Here is a 16,724-nt window from a genome sequence, read left to right as displayed (position 1 = left end):
CAGCCACCTGGCAGCCATGCGTATGCGGGTCTATTTCACGAAAAATGCACAATGGTGTAACTTCATTTTTCACACAGTAGGTAAAGTGAACAAATAGGAAAAGGGCGAAACAAATTTTTATATTGACTGATTCATGACTCGTTCAGGAAAAGTTGATGGAGTGTCATCACAATTATTTCAATTAAAACAATGGGCGACATTCAAATTTCAAATCTTCAAGCTGTTCTTTTCACATTCTTCCACTTGCTCTTTCTCGTCACATTTGTTTCATAAATTTGATTAGTTTGCACTAAAACCTAGATTTCATTTTCTTCCCTCTGTTTCTACATACATACATACATACATAAGTAGGTAATTTCAGATAATTTAAAAATTGGAAAACTATATCAGAAACAAAAAGCCATTATCCTCGCGTAAAGTTGTTGTTCTTTCCTTCTGCGATTGTTTCCTTAAATTTCCTACAAGCTAGTAACTTTACATGCTCGAACAATCATAGTTTGGTTAGGCCTTCTCACATGCGTTTTCCTGTCTCGATTTTCACTATTGCCATCGCTGAAGTTTAGGTAATCATTGTCACGACGTAACAGCGTAAGATGTATCTACACACATCCCAGTCGCGCCTACAATAAAAATATTTCAAAAATGTCTAGCTACCGGAATCAGAGCAGCAAAAAAATGGCAGTAAGATCGTTGATCGAAAGCGAGATAACGCTTGCAATGGTTACTTATTTCAGTACGAGGTGGTGGGAAAAGGCATTAAACCGATCGCCTACCCACAACCTATGATTGCAGTGCACTGGAAAAGATTCAGGCTTCAATGATCGTTGATCGGTGTCGATATCATTAGTGTAAGGGTTGAGCAAGTAAGGAGCGTACAGTGGCGTGGAAGAAAGACGGGAGAGGTGAAAGTAAAGGTCGGCTGGTACAAATTTGCCCTATACATATAAAGTATTTCTTTTCTTCTATATATCTGATCTATTATTGTACAAACAAAATCACCGTGAGTGCCAATGGCGCACGGTTCGTTTTGCCTTTGTGGTTCGACTTACAGCCTAAAGGTTGAGAGTTACCGTAAAATCAGTCAAATTAGTTTGTTCACTTTTGTTTAGGCTATTGCATTTTCACTTTCTGCTATTGAGTTTGACTATGATTCATTCAGATTTGTCTAACTTCAGTAAAACAGAATCTTAAAAAAATAAGACTTTGTTCTATTTGTCTATTGGTAAAGAATTACATTTAAATTAAGTTAGTTTCAATTGATTCTTTTGTGTACATTCAACCGGTTAGGTCTATTGAAAATTTAAACTATTGGTCATTTCCCACTTTTGTTTCTTCCGTTTCTCAATTGCTCAATTGCTTCAAATAGTACACCTTACTCCAACCATTTCAAGTCATCGTCGAGCAAAAGTGATTAAAATTACTATTATTTTCACTTTTTGGAGGGATATTTGGCTAAAGAAGGTTACATTGCTAGGACATCTAACTATACAAACTTGCTCCTTTTTCCGACTTTGTTGCGTCTCACTACTCACGCGTGGATTCATCTTCATGGTTTTTCTGCTATTAGGATTGTGGTTCGTCAACAAAAATAAACCCTTCATCTATATTGTTTCACTTTTTCTTGTTTTCTTCTCCTACCCTCTCTTTCGGTTGCATTGGTTCTAAACAAAAACAAAATCTCAATCGTGCCCATTTTAATAGGTGAGTTTTGCCTTTACTAAGTAATTTACTCTTGTGGTGTGTTAATTTTTGATGAGTTCTTCGTTTCCAATTTTTTGTTTTGTTTTCGCTAAATGTTATCGTTAGATTATTAATTATAGATTAGCCAACGTTCTGCTCTGTTGCTATTCACCGGCGAGGCGGTGCGCGTCTGTTTTGAGGAACTTATGTTTGCTAGATGTAGTATTTCATCTCCACCCATACAGGAACAAACGGCGGAACGTCGCACAAAATTTTATAAGGACTACTAAAAAATAAAAATAAAACAACTGACAGACAAATAAACACACAAAATGAATGTTTTACTTGACAGTGTTGTTTGTTGCTTCATATAAGGTATGTTTTTTTTTCTTCCTTCAGAATTATGTTGAAACTCGATTTCTTTGCTTTTTTTTTTTCTTGCGGTAACGCTACAAATTCACACACTCGTAAAAGTTTTTGTTTAACAATTTCATACACTTTATTCTTTTATTCTATATCAGAGTTGATTATCAGACTGGACATAAATCATATTCCTTGAATTGTCAAGTGTTAATACAGTTTAGTAGACACACCTCAATTTCTTCGTTTGCTTTAATTTCGGAGCATTTCCAAAACGACGATCACTTATTGAACTTGAAATTTTATCATTCTTTATTAGCCCATTTGTTCCGTTTTACATCCAGTAGCAACACACGCATACGATCCGGGGTAATAATGTACTATTTCAATCTAAACTCACAACATTGCGCTGTTGAGTTGAGTTCTGTTCGTCCACGATCTCTACATAGTGCTGTGCTTTGATGCAAATAACTTTATATTTCCTCTACAATCCTGTTGCTGTGTTCGTGTTTTTGTTACGCTTTCAATAATGGTCAATCACGTAAAATATAGCCTATTCAAATATTTCCACTTCCAGTTCCATAATATTCTGCGCCTCTGTATATAACAAACTCTTGTCAACCTCATTATAGCTCTAAACGTACGTACCGGAATATGACTGTCTCAGGATCGATAAGAACATTCGTGACCTGATGAGGTTAACGTAAAAAAAAAACGGATGTTGATTGCAACTGTGATTTTTGCTTGTATTCTGCTTGCTTGAATTGGGAGAATTTAAACTACTGGTATTTTGTTAGATTATAAATCTTCTAAAATTGTTGTATTCCATCCTAGGCCTGAAAAGACAGAGAAAAATTGTTTCGTTTAGATTCAGAAGGTTTGAAGAATTTGACAATGCAGTTGAATAGGGGGAATTGATGCATATCGCGGTTGTTCAGAATTGGAATTGGAAAAAATTATCGCCAAAAAATCTTTTCAAAACAAAATTTTCTTCGAACTTTAAGTGAAACAAACGAACGTGCCCATCATAAAACTCAAAGTTTTTGATAATGATGCTTCGATGGTTTTCCTTTGGAATAAACTAAAAATTTTCATATCAGTGGATTGACGAACTGCGGTACGAAAATATCATTGGAGGCTCTTTTCTAGATAGATTTAACTGTTGATGATACACTCACTTACATGTACAGCTGGTTCATCTAACCGCATTTACAGATAGCCTGCTGGACGATGAACTTTTCGATAAATTTATCCATCTTAGCGTAACCATCTGATTAATGCGCGTAATCAAATTCAAATTTTATTAAATCAGAGAACAAGCTAATACAAATTGATTTTCAATTATGCCCAAACGTTTTCAATTGGGTACGAATCGACCAATCCTAATTCACGACACAATGTTTCTCCTTCCAGAAGCAACAGACTTTTGTTCGATGTTTCTAACTGACACTTTTATTATTGTACCACTTTATGGCAGTTGGCAACACAGTTCTCTTGCAAATGGAGTTCATTTTGACAGGGTTTAACTTTTCCGTGAATACGTGCAACTTACTAAATCCTTCTTTTGAGAAACACCCCCGAACGTGAACTTATGACAGGATATTTTATGGCATGTTGGCGCAACTTGTTAGTGGGTGTAGTCCAGACAAAGGCCCAAAAAGAATATTCTTCGGTAAAGATCACATTTTCCCAGTCACGGTTCAAATGATCTCTGGCCCATTTGCAACGTTTTTGGACATATTTTTCATTCTTCTTCGGCCTTTGCAGAGTACTTCGAGATTCCACATTATTTGCGATAAAATTTCTACGAATAGTTCCTTGCGATGTATTCCTTATATTTTTATATAACACTAGCTAACCCGTCAAACTTCGTCTTACTTGAAATTATTTTTTTTATCTTTCCTGACAGCCGGTAATGCTTCTTTCCATTATTTCACTGATTATTTAGCCTAAAATGAACGAATTACGGCGAATTCGTATCCAACACATTAACTTCGGCCCGAAAAAGAAATATACAAAATTATTGTGAACATGTGAAAAGATTTTGTTACGAAAAAATTAAGTGAAACCGATCGCCATCTTATCCATTGCCTTTTTCAACAATTGCTGTTTCCTGGAGATTGTTTGTAGAACCTTAAATCAATTGTTTCGACATATGAAATGAACGGTGGAGCAGAGATGACTTGAATACTTGATACTTGAAATTGATTCCGCAAATTTCTAAAAACGACTTGTTGTTTGTCATTGTAAGGCTTAATTATAGACTGAAGACGTTAAAAAATTTAATGGTAAATAATAATGGATTATCGGAAGGAATAAACCTGTTTTGAGCGGTTGTCCATAAGCTGCTACACCGCTAGTCTGATGATATTCCTTAACCTTGTTTGATGAATGTTCGTAGCATGACAATCACAGGATCAATTTCCGATTAACAATTTAGCGATGAAATAAGAAATTATTGAACATTCGAAAGCTCAAATTATCATTTTATAAAATTTTTCACCCATTAACTTCGACATGAACACTGCATTCTTTAAATAATTATATCAATAGTCGTCTCGTTAGTTGAGTCACCTCATCATTTTACTTAGAACTCGATCTACAATTAACGAATGGTGTTGAGTTCGGTCTTGAGAGTCAATTTCAGAAAGAATTATATGAAAAAATGTGCAATTTTTCTGTTCTAGCGGAGTGAATATGAGGAGTAATTATACCAGTATTCTTATTATCGTTCAAGCCAATGCATAAAACAGTAGTAGTAATGGTTTTTGAATAACACGATTTCTCCTCCAGATATGGTATTCACGATTTGTATTTGGTAATTGGTCAAGTAATACAAAGTTCGAAAAGTTGAATGATTTGGCTTAAGCAGCTTACAAATGTCATGATGTCATAATCAGCCTAAGCATCCTGTATGGATTACCCTTTAAAATTTACTCAAAGCGGCTGAAGAAACTTCAGCATGCTAAATGCTAGAAAAATTTCTTTATTTGACTTCATTATTTCAGCAGCAGAATCCTGTTATTAATTCGTTAAAAAATCGTTCTATATTTTGATATGTTCAACTCACAATAGTCATCATTATTTATCCAAAGGATCACATTGTACACAATGCATCCACTGGTAAACGATGTCAGAACTTTTGATCCTGCTTACGATATAGCACGAACAGTCAAATGCGTTCCACCAGTCATTTGGCAAGCAATGATTGTGATGCCCTATTCAGTACGTGTTTCAAAATAACGAGTCACGTGCATGTAAAATCTCCACCCAAAACTACTCGTTGCACGCCAAACAATTTTCCAAAGATCTAGTATTCTTTTCTTCAACGGCGAAATACTGAGCATCTCCTTGCGCGCCAAACATCAATCGTAGATCTAGCAATCATTGGTGACTTTTTCAGTGGAAAATTCCATTGTCCATACAAAAAAACTTTATGGATTTGCCACACTTTTCCAGCAAGTTTTCCTAATTTTTTTGATGCACGAACCCGGTGGGGGTAAAAACTGATCAAACAAAAAAAAACCATCTCAATCCGTCCATCCGTTCTTATGTGATGCGAATACAAAGAATGATCTCTACATAAATATATATATATATATATATATATATATATATATATATATATATATATATATATATATATATATATATATATATATATATATATATATATATATATATATATATATATATATATATATATATATATATATATATATATATATATATTTATGTAGAGATCATTATTTGTATTCGCATCACATAAGAACGGATGGACGGATTGAGATGCTTTTTTTTTTGTTTGATCAGTTTTTACCCCCACTAGTATATATATAGATAGATAGATTTAGGTAATGAAACGGGTTCTGATCAGCTTTGTACTTACTCCTACTGTTTTAGTCGTAGACCATGCGAGTAGACAGGAGGCGTCTCCATTTAACTCGATTTATGCGCTCCAAATAATAATCATGTTATAGTTACGTGAAAAGTTATGTAAATATTTCCCACCCTACATTTCACGTATGGACTGGCTTTTAGAAGCTGTTTAATGCATAATCCAGTAAGAGTTACGTGTTTCATAGATAAAATGTAATGCACTATTCATATCTCATTTACCTATCAGTTCATATCAAATTTAGATACCAGAGAATTACTATTTTAAATATTGGTTGAAGTCAAAAGAGAAATTGTTCTGATTTTCGTATAAATCTATGAAACGAAAAACACCATGAAAAATAAACAATTTATTTCTGAAAATTAGCATACACATTCAATGGCTGAAAAAAGCAGCTACTGATAGCGTCGTGAGAATTTGAATCGACAACCCGAAAGAAATCATTTTTGTTGTCAGTTGTTGAGAAGGGAGAACTCCCACAAAACTACCGATGCAGGTTGAGGTCGCATTACATGGGTCCAACCCGTCTTCAACCCGTTTTTTGGTGGACCAACGGCCTATTTGTAGCATTCGGCAGGCGCGGGCACATATCCGGAGTCACGCAGGTACTCCTTCTAGTCGAACACATTCATACTGAAATGATTCGGTCGATGTAGTAAAACATTGTAATTAAATAACATTTCTCGCAAATATTCACACTACTTACACTTTAAGGACCACTGTTTGTCATTTTCAAAATTGAATGTTTCACACCGGAAATTCTTGTAGATGGTTTGACGTTCGTATAACATTCATTTTCGTCATGTAAAATATTCAATTTGTCTTTTGAAAACATTTCACGTGACTTTTCATGTAATTCGACTTTTTGTTCGGGTGTGGCTGTTCGTCGCCAGGGTCCATAGATCGTCCTAAACATGGTGTCATTATCGGCAGTCACCAGTAGGCCCAAGTACACGAACTCGTCGATCATTCCGATTTCATCACCGTCAATCAGAACTCGTAATAGGTGAAAAGTCTGCGACAAAACATTTGGTACCTTGTTGGTGGCGTTCAGCAGAGTGATCGCTCGGTAATTGCAGTAATTCAGCTTGTCACCCTGTGCAGTGCTTTTACTAGTACATTACCACCGAGTTTTAGTAGCTCGCTTGGTAGTTGGTCAACGTCAGCGGCCTTATTATTTTTCAACCGGCATACCGGACTTCTTGGAGATCGGGGGCTGGCAGTTACTTTCGTTTTCCGCCACATCGCCGTTGAGGTGCTCGTCGAAGTACTGCTGCCACCTCTCGATCAGTTGTTTGTGAGAGGATTTCCATTGGTGTCCTTGCACATATCGACCTGTGGCACATAGCCACGGTTCACCTTCTCGTGGAACTTTCTTGTGAAATTAGCACGGAACGTTGACGCTTTTTTCTACGGGATACCGAGTTTAATCTATTCCGCGCCTGTCTGTATCGCTGCATTATTCTTGGCCACTAACTGTACACATTAAATTATCAAATATTTTTGATTACTTGTTTTACCTTAATTCTAGTGACTCTCCTCAACAGTAATGCGTAGTTCTCTTTTGTTGTCATTCTACTTTATTACCTTGAATATACTAGTTGTATGTAGCATTCTTATCTATATTTCAGTCCGTGTCTATCATAAATTTCTTAGTGTTTATCATCCTTTCATAATTCGCATATGTGAGGTTCATTCAACTACATTTAGAAAAACCTAAAATCTTCAATAAGAGCTCTGGTGAACTGACAACGGCATCATGCGCAATAATAATCTAGCGGTAGAAAAGAAAGCTGCTTCTGCGTTTACTGTCATGCCATTTCTGTCACACTTAAGACCTTCTAACTGTATTATCCTAGAGCAAAACAATCCACAAGACTTATGATGATACGATAGATTCTAAGATTTTCGACATTTCTACTTTAAATGACGATAATGCATTGCGTAGATCTTTCACGAGTAGCACGGAAAGAAATCCGCGGTTTCAGAGACAACCCAGTCTGCGACTGAAAGTCTCATTAATTAAAAAAACTAACTAACTTTGAGGTAGTCCTACAAAAGAATGCTATGCCAATCCCAGATTGAGCCTCTCTTCGATGCACTCGTGCTGACTTCATTTCATTGCCATTCTGTTCTCTGACGTATAATGATGGATCCAGCCAAACATGTAGTCGAGTCGAGATGTGCTTGCGTTTGCCGCGTTTAAGTATGTGTGGGATCCAGCGGTAGCATATCTTTCCCATTTGCAGAATCTTGCCTAACTATGGTATGGTCGCGCACCTTCTCTTTTCGGTCATCCAGTAAAATTTTATGTACTATTATTACTGTCGTTTATTTTGTCCCGGTTTTAACCTCTATTTCATGTAGTTTTGACACTGGGTGCTTTATCAGTGGTGGAGTTTCGACCATCACGAAACTCTCAAAACCTCAACCTCACAGTGTAATCTGGACGATAAACAACCCCATAATATTTATCAAACTTTTTTTTTTGTTTCTGTTTCTGATTTTGGGAAGGTTCCCTATCTGGATACGTGCCTGAATTGTACGAAAATGGTGCTCAAGAAGTTTTAGAAAATCGGAAAATATGTGCACTGGAAAAAGTTGATTACTTAATAAATTTAATTTAGAATAAATCGCATTTCACTTTTTTTTTCAATGATTTTCTTTAAACTGGTTATTGAAACAAACACTTGATGTTAATGCGAAGAGTTCTTAAAAAGGTGCAGCTGAAACAATAAATAGACAATAGCAAACCTTCAAGTTCTTGATGGTCTTTATCCTAGAGGTAGACGGTCTCCAGATATTTTGACATGAAATTTTCGATGTTTGCACCATTAAAACAAGTCAAACGTGAATCGACACAAACAAGAACAAAAATATAGAATTACTCATAATGCCAGCTTGTGATTGTCGTATGGTCGACACTTGTTCCAAAAATTCCGCAGTATCGAACCCTTGGATGCGGTTATACATGACAATGTTAAAAAAACCATCAACATCGAGTGTAAGTATTATTGGAGCGATTGACGGTCGAAATCACCTCGAAGCGCCATCACATGAAGCAAAGCAAATTAGTTTCTGCCGACTCCTGGAAAAAGAATCGGCACTCTGTGCATGCCAAAGCTACACGATTTGTGCTACTCTCTGTGACAATCTCACACTTCATGTATGTTAAACGAGACTGTGGATACTTACTATGAAATCGGCAGCTCGGGATACACCTCCATCATTTCGTCTTGGGGAGAAGGCCGTGGAGCGAATGGCTGCAAATGTGCCGGCGTGTGTCGAGCATTAGCCGGGTGGCTGATGGGACCGGTTAAGAACTGTGTACTCCTCGCCGTCGGCTGCGGTTGTATCTGCTGAGGTGGAAGCTGATGAGGTTGTGGCGGCTGGGGGTGCTGCGTCTGGAACACCAGATGATGTGGTACCGATTGATGATTGCTGCTGTGTCCGGCGATGGACTGTGACCGTGGCATACTGAGCATTTGTTCATCTGCTAGGGTAATTGCACCATTCTCCATCAGTCGATTGTGGACCGCGTGTGCATGATGATGACTACTTTGACTGCTCAGATGGTGATGAGAGTGGGTGTGGTGTTGGCGCGGAGTTCGGCGCGGCGAACGTGCCGTCACTACGCGGGGCTGCTGCATTTCTTCCAGCACCGATGGTGCAACGTAGGTGAACCCCTGAAAAAGAGAGAGTATTCGTTGACGAGGGCACATTTTCAAGCTGTGGTAGATTTGTCACTCACTTGAAAGATTAAATTGGCACTTTCGCTTAACGTAGAATCGTCTGGCGAGTCGACCGGTATTTGTTTGGTGAATTTGGTGTCAAACTGCGAAACGTCATCCTCACTTCGCTGAAAGTTTAGCAGATTTTTGGCTTAAACAGCAATACAATCATTTAATGTTTACTCAGCAGGCTTACCAAAACAGGCTTGATTGGGGGATCCAATCGCCTAGCCAGCACGTCATCCCAATTCACGTTCTTGAAGAAGGAATGCACACGCACCGCTTGTCCATCTGTGGGTCCGCTACCGAGACGTTGTGACACTTGTCGCTTCATAAGCCTTCGAATGAGATCGCGCGAGTCGGTTGCAAGATAAGCGGGGATGTTAAGTTTACCCTTCAGAATTGCATCGATTGTGTTTTTGCGGTTGTCGGCTGTGAAAGGAGGCTACAAAGAAAAATGACAGTAGATTAATTTTATTTGAATTGGGTACTCCAAAAATCATACTAACCATTCCCGTTAACATGTCGAACATTAAAGCACCCAGTGACCACCAGTCAACAGCTTTACCGTGACCACTTCTCGTCAGAATTTCTGGTGCCCTGAAGTCGACGAAACAAATACGTTTTGGCATTTGGTATTCGAAGGAAAACAAGTCTTTGGCAAACTTACATATATTCAATTGTACCACAAAATGTGTGCGTCACGATTCCTTCCTGGATGTGCTCCTTGCATAAGCCGAAATCAGTCAGTTTTACATGACCTTGGGCATCTAGCAGTACGTTTTCCGGTTTCAGATCCCGATAGATGATGCCGAGATTGTGCAAATGCTCTAGCGCTAGGATGATTTCACACAGGTAAAAACTATCCGCGGGGAGATTGTAGAAGGCAAACAGAAATTACAATAGCAAAATTTCGTGAACGTGATGTAATTTTCTTACTCCACCTACCATGTTGTGTCCTCCAGGAAGATTCCTTCACGCTCTAAATGCATAAACAGTTCCCCGCCGCTAAGATATTCTAGTATTAAATACAATTTTCCACCTGTCTGAAAGGCGTACACTAATTCAACTATAAATGGATGCTATTGTTCGAAGAAAAGAATCAAACAAAGTTTGGGATGAAGAAAAGAAGAAGAAGCATGCCATCGGTAGATTTCGATTGGAAACTTACCCGCACTGCTTCTAATATATTTCGCTCAGCACGTGTATGAGCTGTGTCTTTTTGATTCCTAACTATCGAAGCCTTTTTCAGCACCTTCATGGCGAAGTAGGAGTTTGCATCGGCACCGGTAGTTTTTCTAACCTACAATAGAAAAGAGGGGAAAAGGACTTGATTAAAAAAGACTTCATTGAATTGGCTCAAGAAGCACGTTCTTCTTAAGACAACTCTCTTTTGTAATTATTCGTTCAGAAAGAATTATATTGTATAATGATTTCATCTGACATAACAATCTGATCTCAGAATAACTATTCAATCAGCAAATAATAATCGGATAACTAAACTCTGGGCAGCTGGCTGTCGTGAATTCTGCCACATTTTGTTTGTATATTAAATTCACGTTATTCGAATTTTTGTTCATTCAAATGAAACTGCAATGCAAAATCAAGTATGTATTCCAACGAAAACGATTCCTGTGGTAAGAATGAATATATTAATAACGAAAGTTCAAACGAATTAAACATCAACAAGACTTTCGGTTTTTCGATGATGATTGAAAATATTATCATATAAAACACATATGTTTTTGATTTGAATAGGTCCAGCAGATGCTAATTAATAATTTCGAAATCCAATATGGCAACTTTCGATTAATGAATATTCAATAAATATCTTACAATACGGGTATTTAAAAACACGTGTGAAAATTTTTGGATATTTAAAAATAGGTTCAAATCTACTTTAGGTTCAGATGTCGACTAGCAACGATATTGTCATAAGCGATGTTAGAACGGTACTGATAAATAGATGTCGAAAGACAATGTTTGAAGTCGTTGGAAAATTCATGATGGCGACTTCCGATTTATGATTACACTGAGGTCTTTTTTACGCGATTTTTTAATGCGTTTTTTTACGCGAGCTTCCGAAGTTACTTACCTTACCTAAAAGCTATAGTCCTGGAGTGTCCTTTGCTGTATCGAGCATTCGTTTCCAAATAACTCGGTCCATGGCTGCTCGTCGCCAGCCACTCAAGGCACGGATGCTTCGTAGATCACCCTCCACTTGATCGATGCGTTCCTCTTCTTCTTGTACCAGTCGGATTAGATTCAAGAACCATTTTCACTGAGCTGGTCAGTACCTTTCTTTCAAAAACACTGAGGGCGCGTTGGTCCTCTGCCTACATAGTCCAGGTCTCGTGACCATAGAGAACAACCGGTCTAATGAGCGTTTTGTAGATGGTCAATTTCGTGCGATGGCGATCAAAGGGTTTTTCTGAGCCCAAAGTACGCCCGATTTCCTGCCAAAATACGTCTCTGAATTTCTCTGCTAGTGTCATTATCGGCGGTCATCAGTGAGCCCAAATACACGAAGTAGTCAACCAGCTCGATATCGTCAACGTCTATCAATATTCGTGACGGGAGGCGTAGTGTTTCTTCTCTAGAACCTCTTCCTCTCATGTATTTTGTTTTTGACGCATTTATGGCCAGTCCAATACGCCTAATTTCAGCTTTCAGTCCGATGTATGTTTCTGTCATCTTCTCAAGGTTACGTGTTTAAATATCAATGTCGTCAGCGGAGTTGTACGGAATTTCGGAAGATCTTGCCGCTCGTGTCGATCATCGGTCTTCGAATCACACCTTCCAAAGCAATATTGGACAAGATACAAGAGAGTCCATCACCTTACCGTAGCTCTCTACGACATTCGAAGGGACTCGAGAACGTCCCAGATACTCGGACGTAGCACATCATTCTATCCATCCATTGCTTTGACCAATCGCGTCAGTTTATCCGGGAAACATAGCTGTTCTCGATCGATAGTGTCGTATGCCGCTTTGAAGTCAATGAGTAGGTGATGCGTGGGTACGTTGTATACACGACACTTCTGGAGTACTTGTCTTATCGCGAATATGTGATCTGTAGTGGCGCGGGCTCCAGTAAATCCCGCTTGGTATGGCCCTACGAATTCCTTAGCTATTGTTGATAGACGACGGCAAAGGATTTGGGAGAGTTCCTTGTCGGCGGCGTTCAGAAATGTTATTGAGCGGTAATTGCAACAGCCCTTTTTGTAGACGGGACATACCACTCCATCCATCCATTCCTGCGGTAGAATTTCCTCCTCCCAAATCGTAGAAATCATCCAGTGCAGCGCCCTAGCCAGTGCCTCTCCTCCATGTTTGAGCAGCTCGCCTGTTAACTGGTCATTGCCCACGGCTTTGTTGTTCCTCAGATTGCCGATCTCCTCACTTATCTCCGATCGATCAGGGGCTGGGAATCTGTCGTCGGCTGATCGTGCACCCAGATTGATTCCTGTGTCGTTCTCTGTATCTTGTGCTTCGCCACCTCACGTTCGTTCGTGAGATGGTTACCACTGGTATCTCTGCACATTTCGGCCTGTGGCGTGTAGCCTCTACGTGAGCGGTTCACTTTCTCATAGAATTTCCGTGTATTATTTGCGCGGTACAGCTGTTCCATCGCTTCACGATCTTGGTCTTCCTGGTGGCGTTTTTTCCTCCGGAAAACCGTGTTCTGTCTGTTCCGTGCATGTCTATATCGTTCCTCGTTCGCTCTAGTGCGGTGTTGCAGCATCCTCGCCCTTGCTGTATTCATCTCTTCGACCAACTGCTGACATTCGCCGTCGAACCAGTCATTTCCTCGATTCGATAACCTCGTACCTAGAACGGTTGCAGCAGTGCTACTCACGGCGGATCTTATATTCCTCCAGCCGTCTTCACTCTTCCGTTGGTAGCACTTGCTCCAGTTGTTCTGCGTATTCCTCTGCAGTACGAATGCTACGTAGCTGCTCGACATTGAGTCCCGGCGTTCCTGTGCGACGAGTGTTGTGCGACCGTCGATAGTTTTGAGCGCATACAAGCCGCGACAAGGTAGAGGTCAGAATCAATGTTGGCACTGCGGTAGGTGCGGACATTGATATGTTGATGGTAATCAGGTGATCTCCAGATGGCTTTGTGGATATCTTTGCGGGGGAACAAGGTGCTTCGAACTACCATTCCTCGGGAGGCTGCAAATATTACGTATCGTTGACCGCTGTCGTTTGTCGCCGTCGCGTACAGACTCTCCAACCCGATTATGGGCATGTACATTGCCTCCCGGCCTAAATTAGCTTTAATGTCGCCGATGACGAGTTTTACATCCCGCCGTAGACAGCTGTCGTAGGTTCGTTCCAGCTGCGCGTAAAATGCTTCCTTCTCGTCATCGGGTCTCGTCTCATGTGGGCAGTGCACGTTGATTATGCTGTAATTGAAGAAACGGCCCTTGATCTTCAATACGCACATTCTATCGCTGATTGGCTGCCACCCAATCACGCACTGGCGCATCTTGCCCAACACTACAAATCCCGTTCTTAAAACGCTGGTTGTGCCACAGCTCTGGTAGAAGGTAGCTGCTCGATGCCCACTTTTCCACACCTTCTGTCCCGTCCAACAAAGTTCCTGCAGTGCTACGACATCGAAGCCGCGGATTTGAAGCTCATCATGCAGCATTTGCTCGTATCCTGGAATGCCGAGTTTCCGAAGTTACACGGCACTTTTACGCGGATTTGTTGTTTTGTCTTCGAAATGCATGAAACGTCGAAATCCGGTGTTATCACAAAAATTTTTTACAAGTCAACTTTCTGACATGATTTTTGCTTTCAAAAAAGATTTTTTTTTGATTTCACCAGATCTCGACGTTTTATGAATTTCTAAGAAATTTGGCATCAAAAGGCTCCTAGCCGATTTTTTGAAAATAATTTCTGGACGTTTCATGCATTTCTACGACATTTGACTTAAAACAAATTTTATTTTTATTTTGCAGTTTTTTCGTTTAGTTACGTATCCCCACCGTAAAAAAAGACCTTAGTGTAAACAAATACAACAGTTTTTTGTAATTTTACAGGAAAACTTCGCACAGTTCTTTCGGAATAGTTGAATCATTCTAAAAATAACTGATATGTGCAGTATATCCTTTGCTTACAACTATTGAGTACTCTTAGTCATCATTTATTTATCAACCCCAGAACCTAAATTCAGGACCAGGATTTAGGAACTGGAACTAAATTCAAGAGCCACATTCGGAACTTGGGACATGCACAGTATTTTGTAGCAAAATTCAGGTAAGGAATCCAGATCAAGAATTCATTGTATGAATTTAGTTCTAAAATTCTGTAGCTGAACTGAATTTTCCAAATTTAATTCCAGAACATGAATTCCTAACATGAATTAAAAAATTGGATTAAGTTTAACGATTTATTTATTTTAGTTGGTTTGACGTAAAGTCACCATAACTAAGTTCAGTTTTTGCAATGACTGAGTGGAAACATACATTGGAGAAACCAATCAATAAAAATATAAAAAGTAAACTATGATCGAAAACCATCGGAGGTCGTGGAGAACAGTCGCCTTCTCAAATAGCAGCAGCAAGAACGGATTGTTAGTAATCGCATTCAGTTTCTGAATACTGTATCTGGATTCGGGAACTGAATTTTTGATTGGATTCTGGAATTGAATTCGGATCCTAGTTTTAGACTCAAAATATAGTTCGAAAAGCAATTTCAATACTTCCAGTTCCAGAATATAGGTTGAAAATTTAAAACTGAAACTCTGGAACTGATTTCTAATCCTAATACCTCGATTAGATTTTGGAACTATTCCTTAATTTATGTTCGGAATTCGAATCCTGAATTTCGATTCGAAATTTCAGATTACTGGAATCAAATTCAGTTTCTGGAAACAAACTTTATTCAGTTTTAACAATGACTGAGTGAAAACGTATATTGGAGAAGCCAAATGAATGGAAAACTTAACAGAAAAGATGATTTTTTGTAAAAAGATACGTTCAGAGACAAGACTCGAACCTGCGTTTTTATGCATATGTGCTACCATTTCGCCAAACCTGAACCTTGTGATAGACACAGCTCCAAAAAACACGGTTAGGCATGATAGAACCTATTCATTTGGCTTCTCTAATATATGTTTCTACTCAGTCATTGCAAAACTGAACTTAGTTACGGCGAATTTACGTCAAACTAACTAAAATTAATCATTCGTTAAACACAATTGCGGTTTGATTTTCCATAACAATCTGCTTCTGGTAGGAAAGGGCAGACTATCAATACAACCTTCATAGGGTCTGTCGCTGACGATATCTACAGGCACCAGTAGAGTGGGTGACAAGCGATTATAAATACACTCTTCTACTCAGTGCTTGAGCGGAAAATAGGTATAGAGCGAGAAGACTAGTGTTTGATGAACAGAGAAGATGTTTGGATGTATGGTACCGGTCGGGAGACGGCCAGTATGTAGACCATGTGCGACGTACGTTCTATCATGCCGTGTTTTAGAGCTGTGTCTATCACAAGGTTCAGGTTTGGCGAAATGGTAGCGCGTATATGCACGGAATGCATAAAAACGCAGGTTCGAATCCTGTCTCTGAGCGTATCTTTTTGCAAAAAATCATCTTTTCTGTTAAATTTTTCATTCAATTGGCTTCTCCAATATATGTTTCCACTCAGTCATTGCAAAAACTGGATTGAGTTTGTTTCCAGAAACTGAATTTGGTTCCAGAAATCTGAAATTTTTAATCGAAATTCTGGATTCGAATTCCGAACTTAAATTAAGGAACAGTTCGAAAATCTAATCGAGGTATTAGGTACTAGTGAATCAGTTCCAGAGTCTCAGTTTTAAATTCTCAACCTATATTCTGGAGCTTAGTTCTGAAATTGAAATTTTTAATCTAAATTGTGAGCCTAAAATTAGGTTCCGAATTCAATTCCAGAATCCAATCAAAAATTCAGTTCTCGAATCCAGATCCAGTATTCAGAAATTGAATGCGATGACTGATAATCTGTTCTTGCTGCTGCTATTTGAGAAGGCGACTGTTCTCCACGACGTCCGATGGT

At 38.9% G+C, this 16,724-nt stretch overlaps 1 protein-coding gene across 6 annotated transcripts in view; it reads right to left on the bottom strand.

Moving 5' to 3' along the window:
* Positions 1 to 199: 199 nt before the first annotated feature.
* Positions 200 to 16,724, bottom strand: part of LOC131439545 (ribosomal protein S6 kinase beta-2) — a 109,790-nt gene continuing 93,265 nt past the window's right edge. For 4 of the 6 annotated variants that reach the window (XM_058610689.1, XM_058610690.1, XM_058610693.1 and 1 more), the window contains exons 4-11: positions 10,841 to 10,972; positions 10,618 to 10,751; positions 10,340 to 10,531; positions 10,179 to 10,269; positions 9,866 to 10,114; positions 9,690 to 9,797; positions 9,134 to 9,624; positions 200 to 2,876 (exon numbers count right to left, since the gene is read on the bottom strand). In XM_058610689.1, coding sequence (XP_058466672.1) covers position 2,876; positions 9,134 to 9,624; positions 9,690 to 9,797; positions 9,866 to 10,114; positions 10,179 to 10,269; positions 10,340 to 10,531; positions 10,618 to 10,751; positions 10,841 to 10,972 — 1,398 coding nt within the window. In that variant the 3' untranslated portion in view covers positions 200 to 2,875. Of the gene's footprint in view, positions 2,877 to 9,132; positions 9,625 to 9,689; positions 9,798 to 9,865; positions 10,115 to 10,178; positions 10,270 to 10,339; positions 10,532 to 10,617; positions 10,752 to 10,840; positions 10,973 to 16,724 lie in introns of those variants that run through there. The other 2 variants (XR_009231139.1, XM_058610694.1) reach the window with 2 other exon arrangements.

Source organism: Malaya genurostris, chromosome 3 (genome assembly GCF_030247185.1).
Source record: "Malaya genurostris strain Urasoe2022 chromosome 3, Malgen_1.1, whole genome shotgun sequence".
NCBI lineage: Eukaryota > Metazoa > Arthropoda > Insecta > Diptera > Culicidae > Malaya > Malaya genurostris.
The sequence above is the reverse complement of the archived record's forward strand: the minus strand, read 5'-3'. Positions and strand labels throughout refer to the sequence as shown.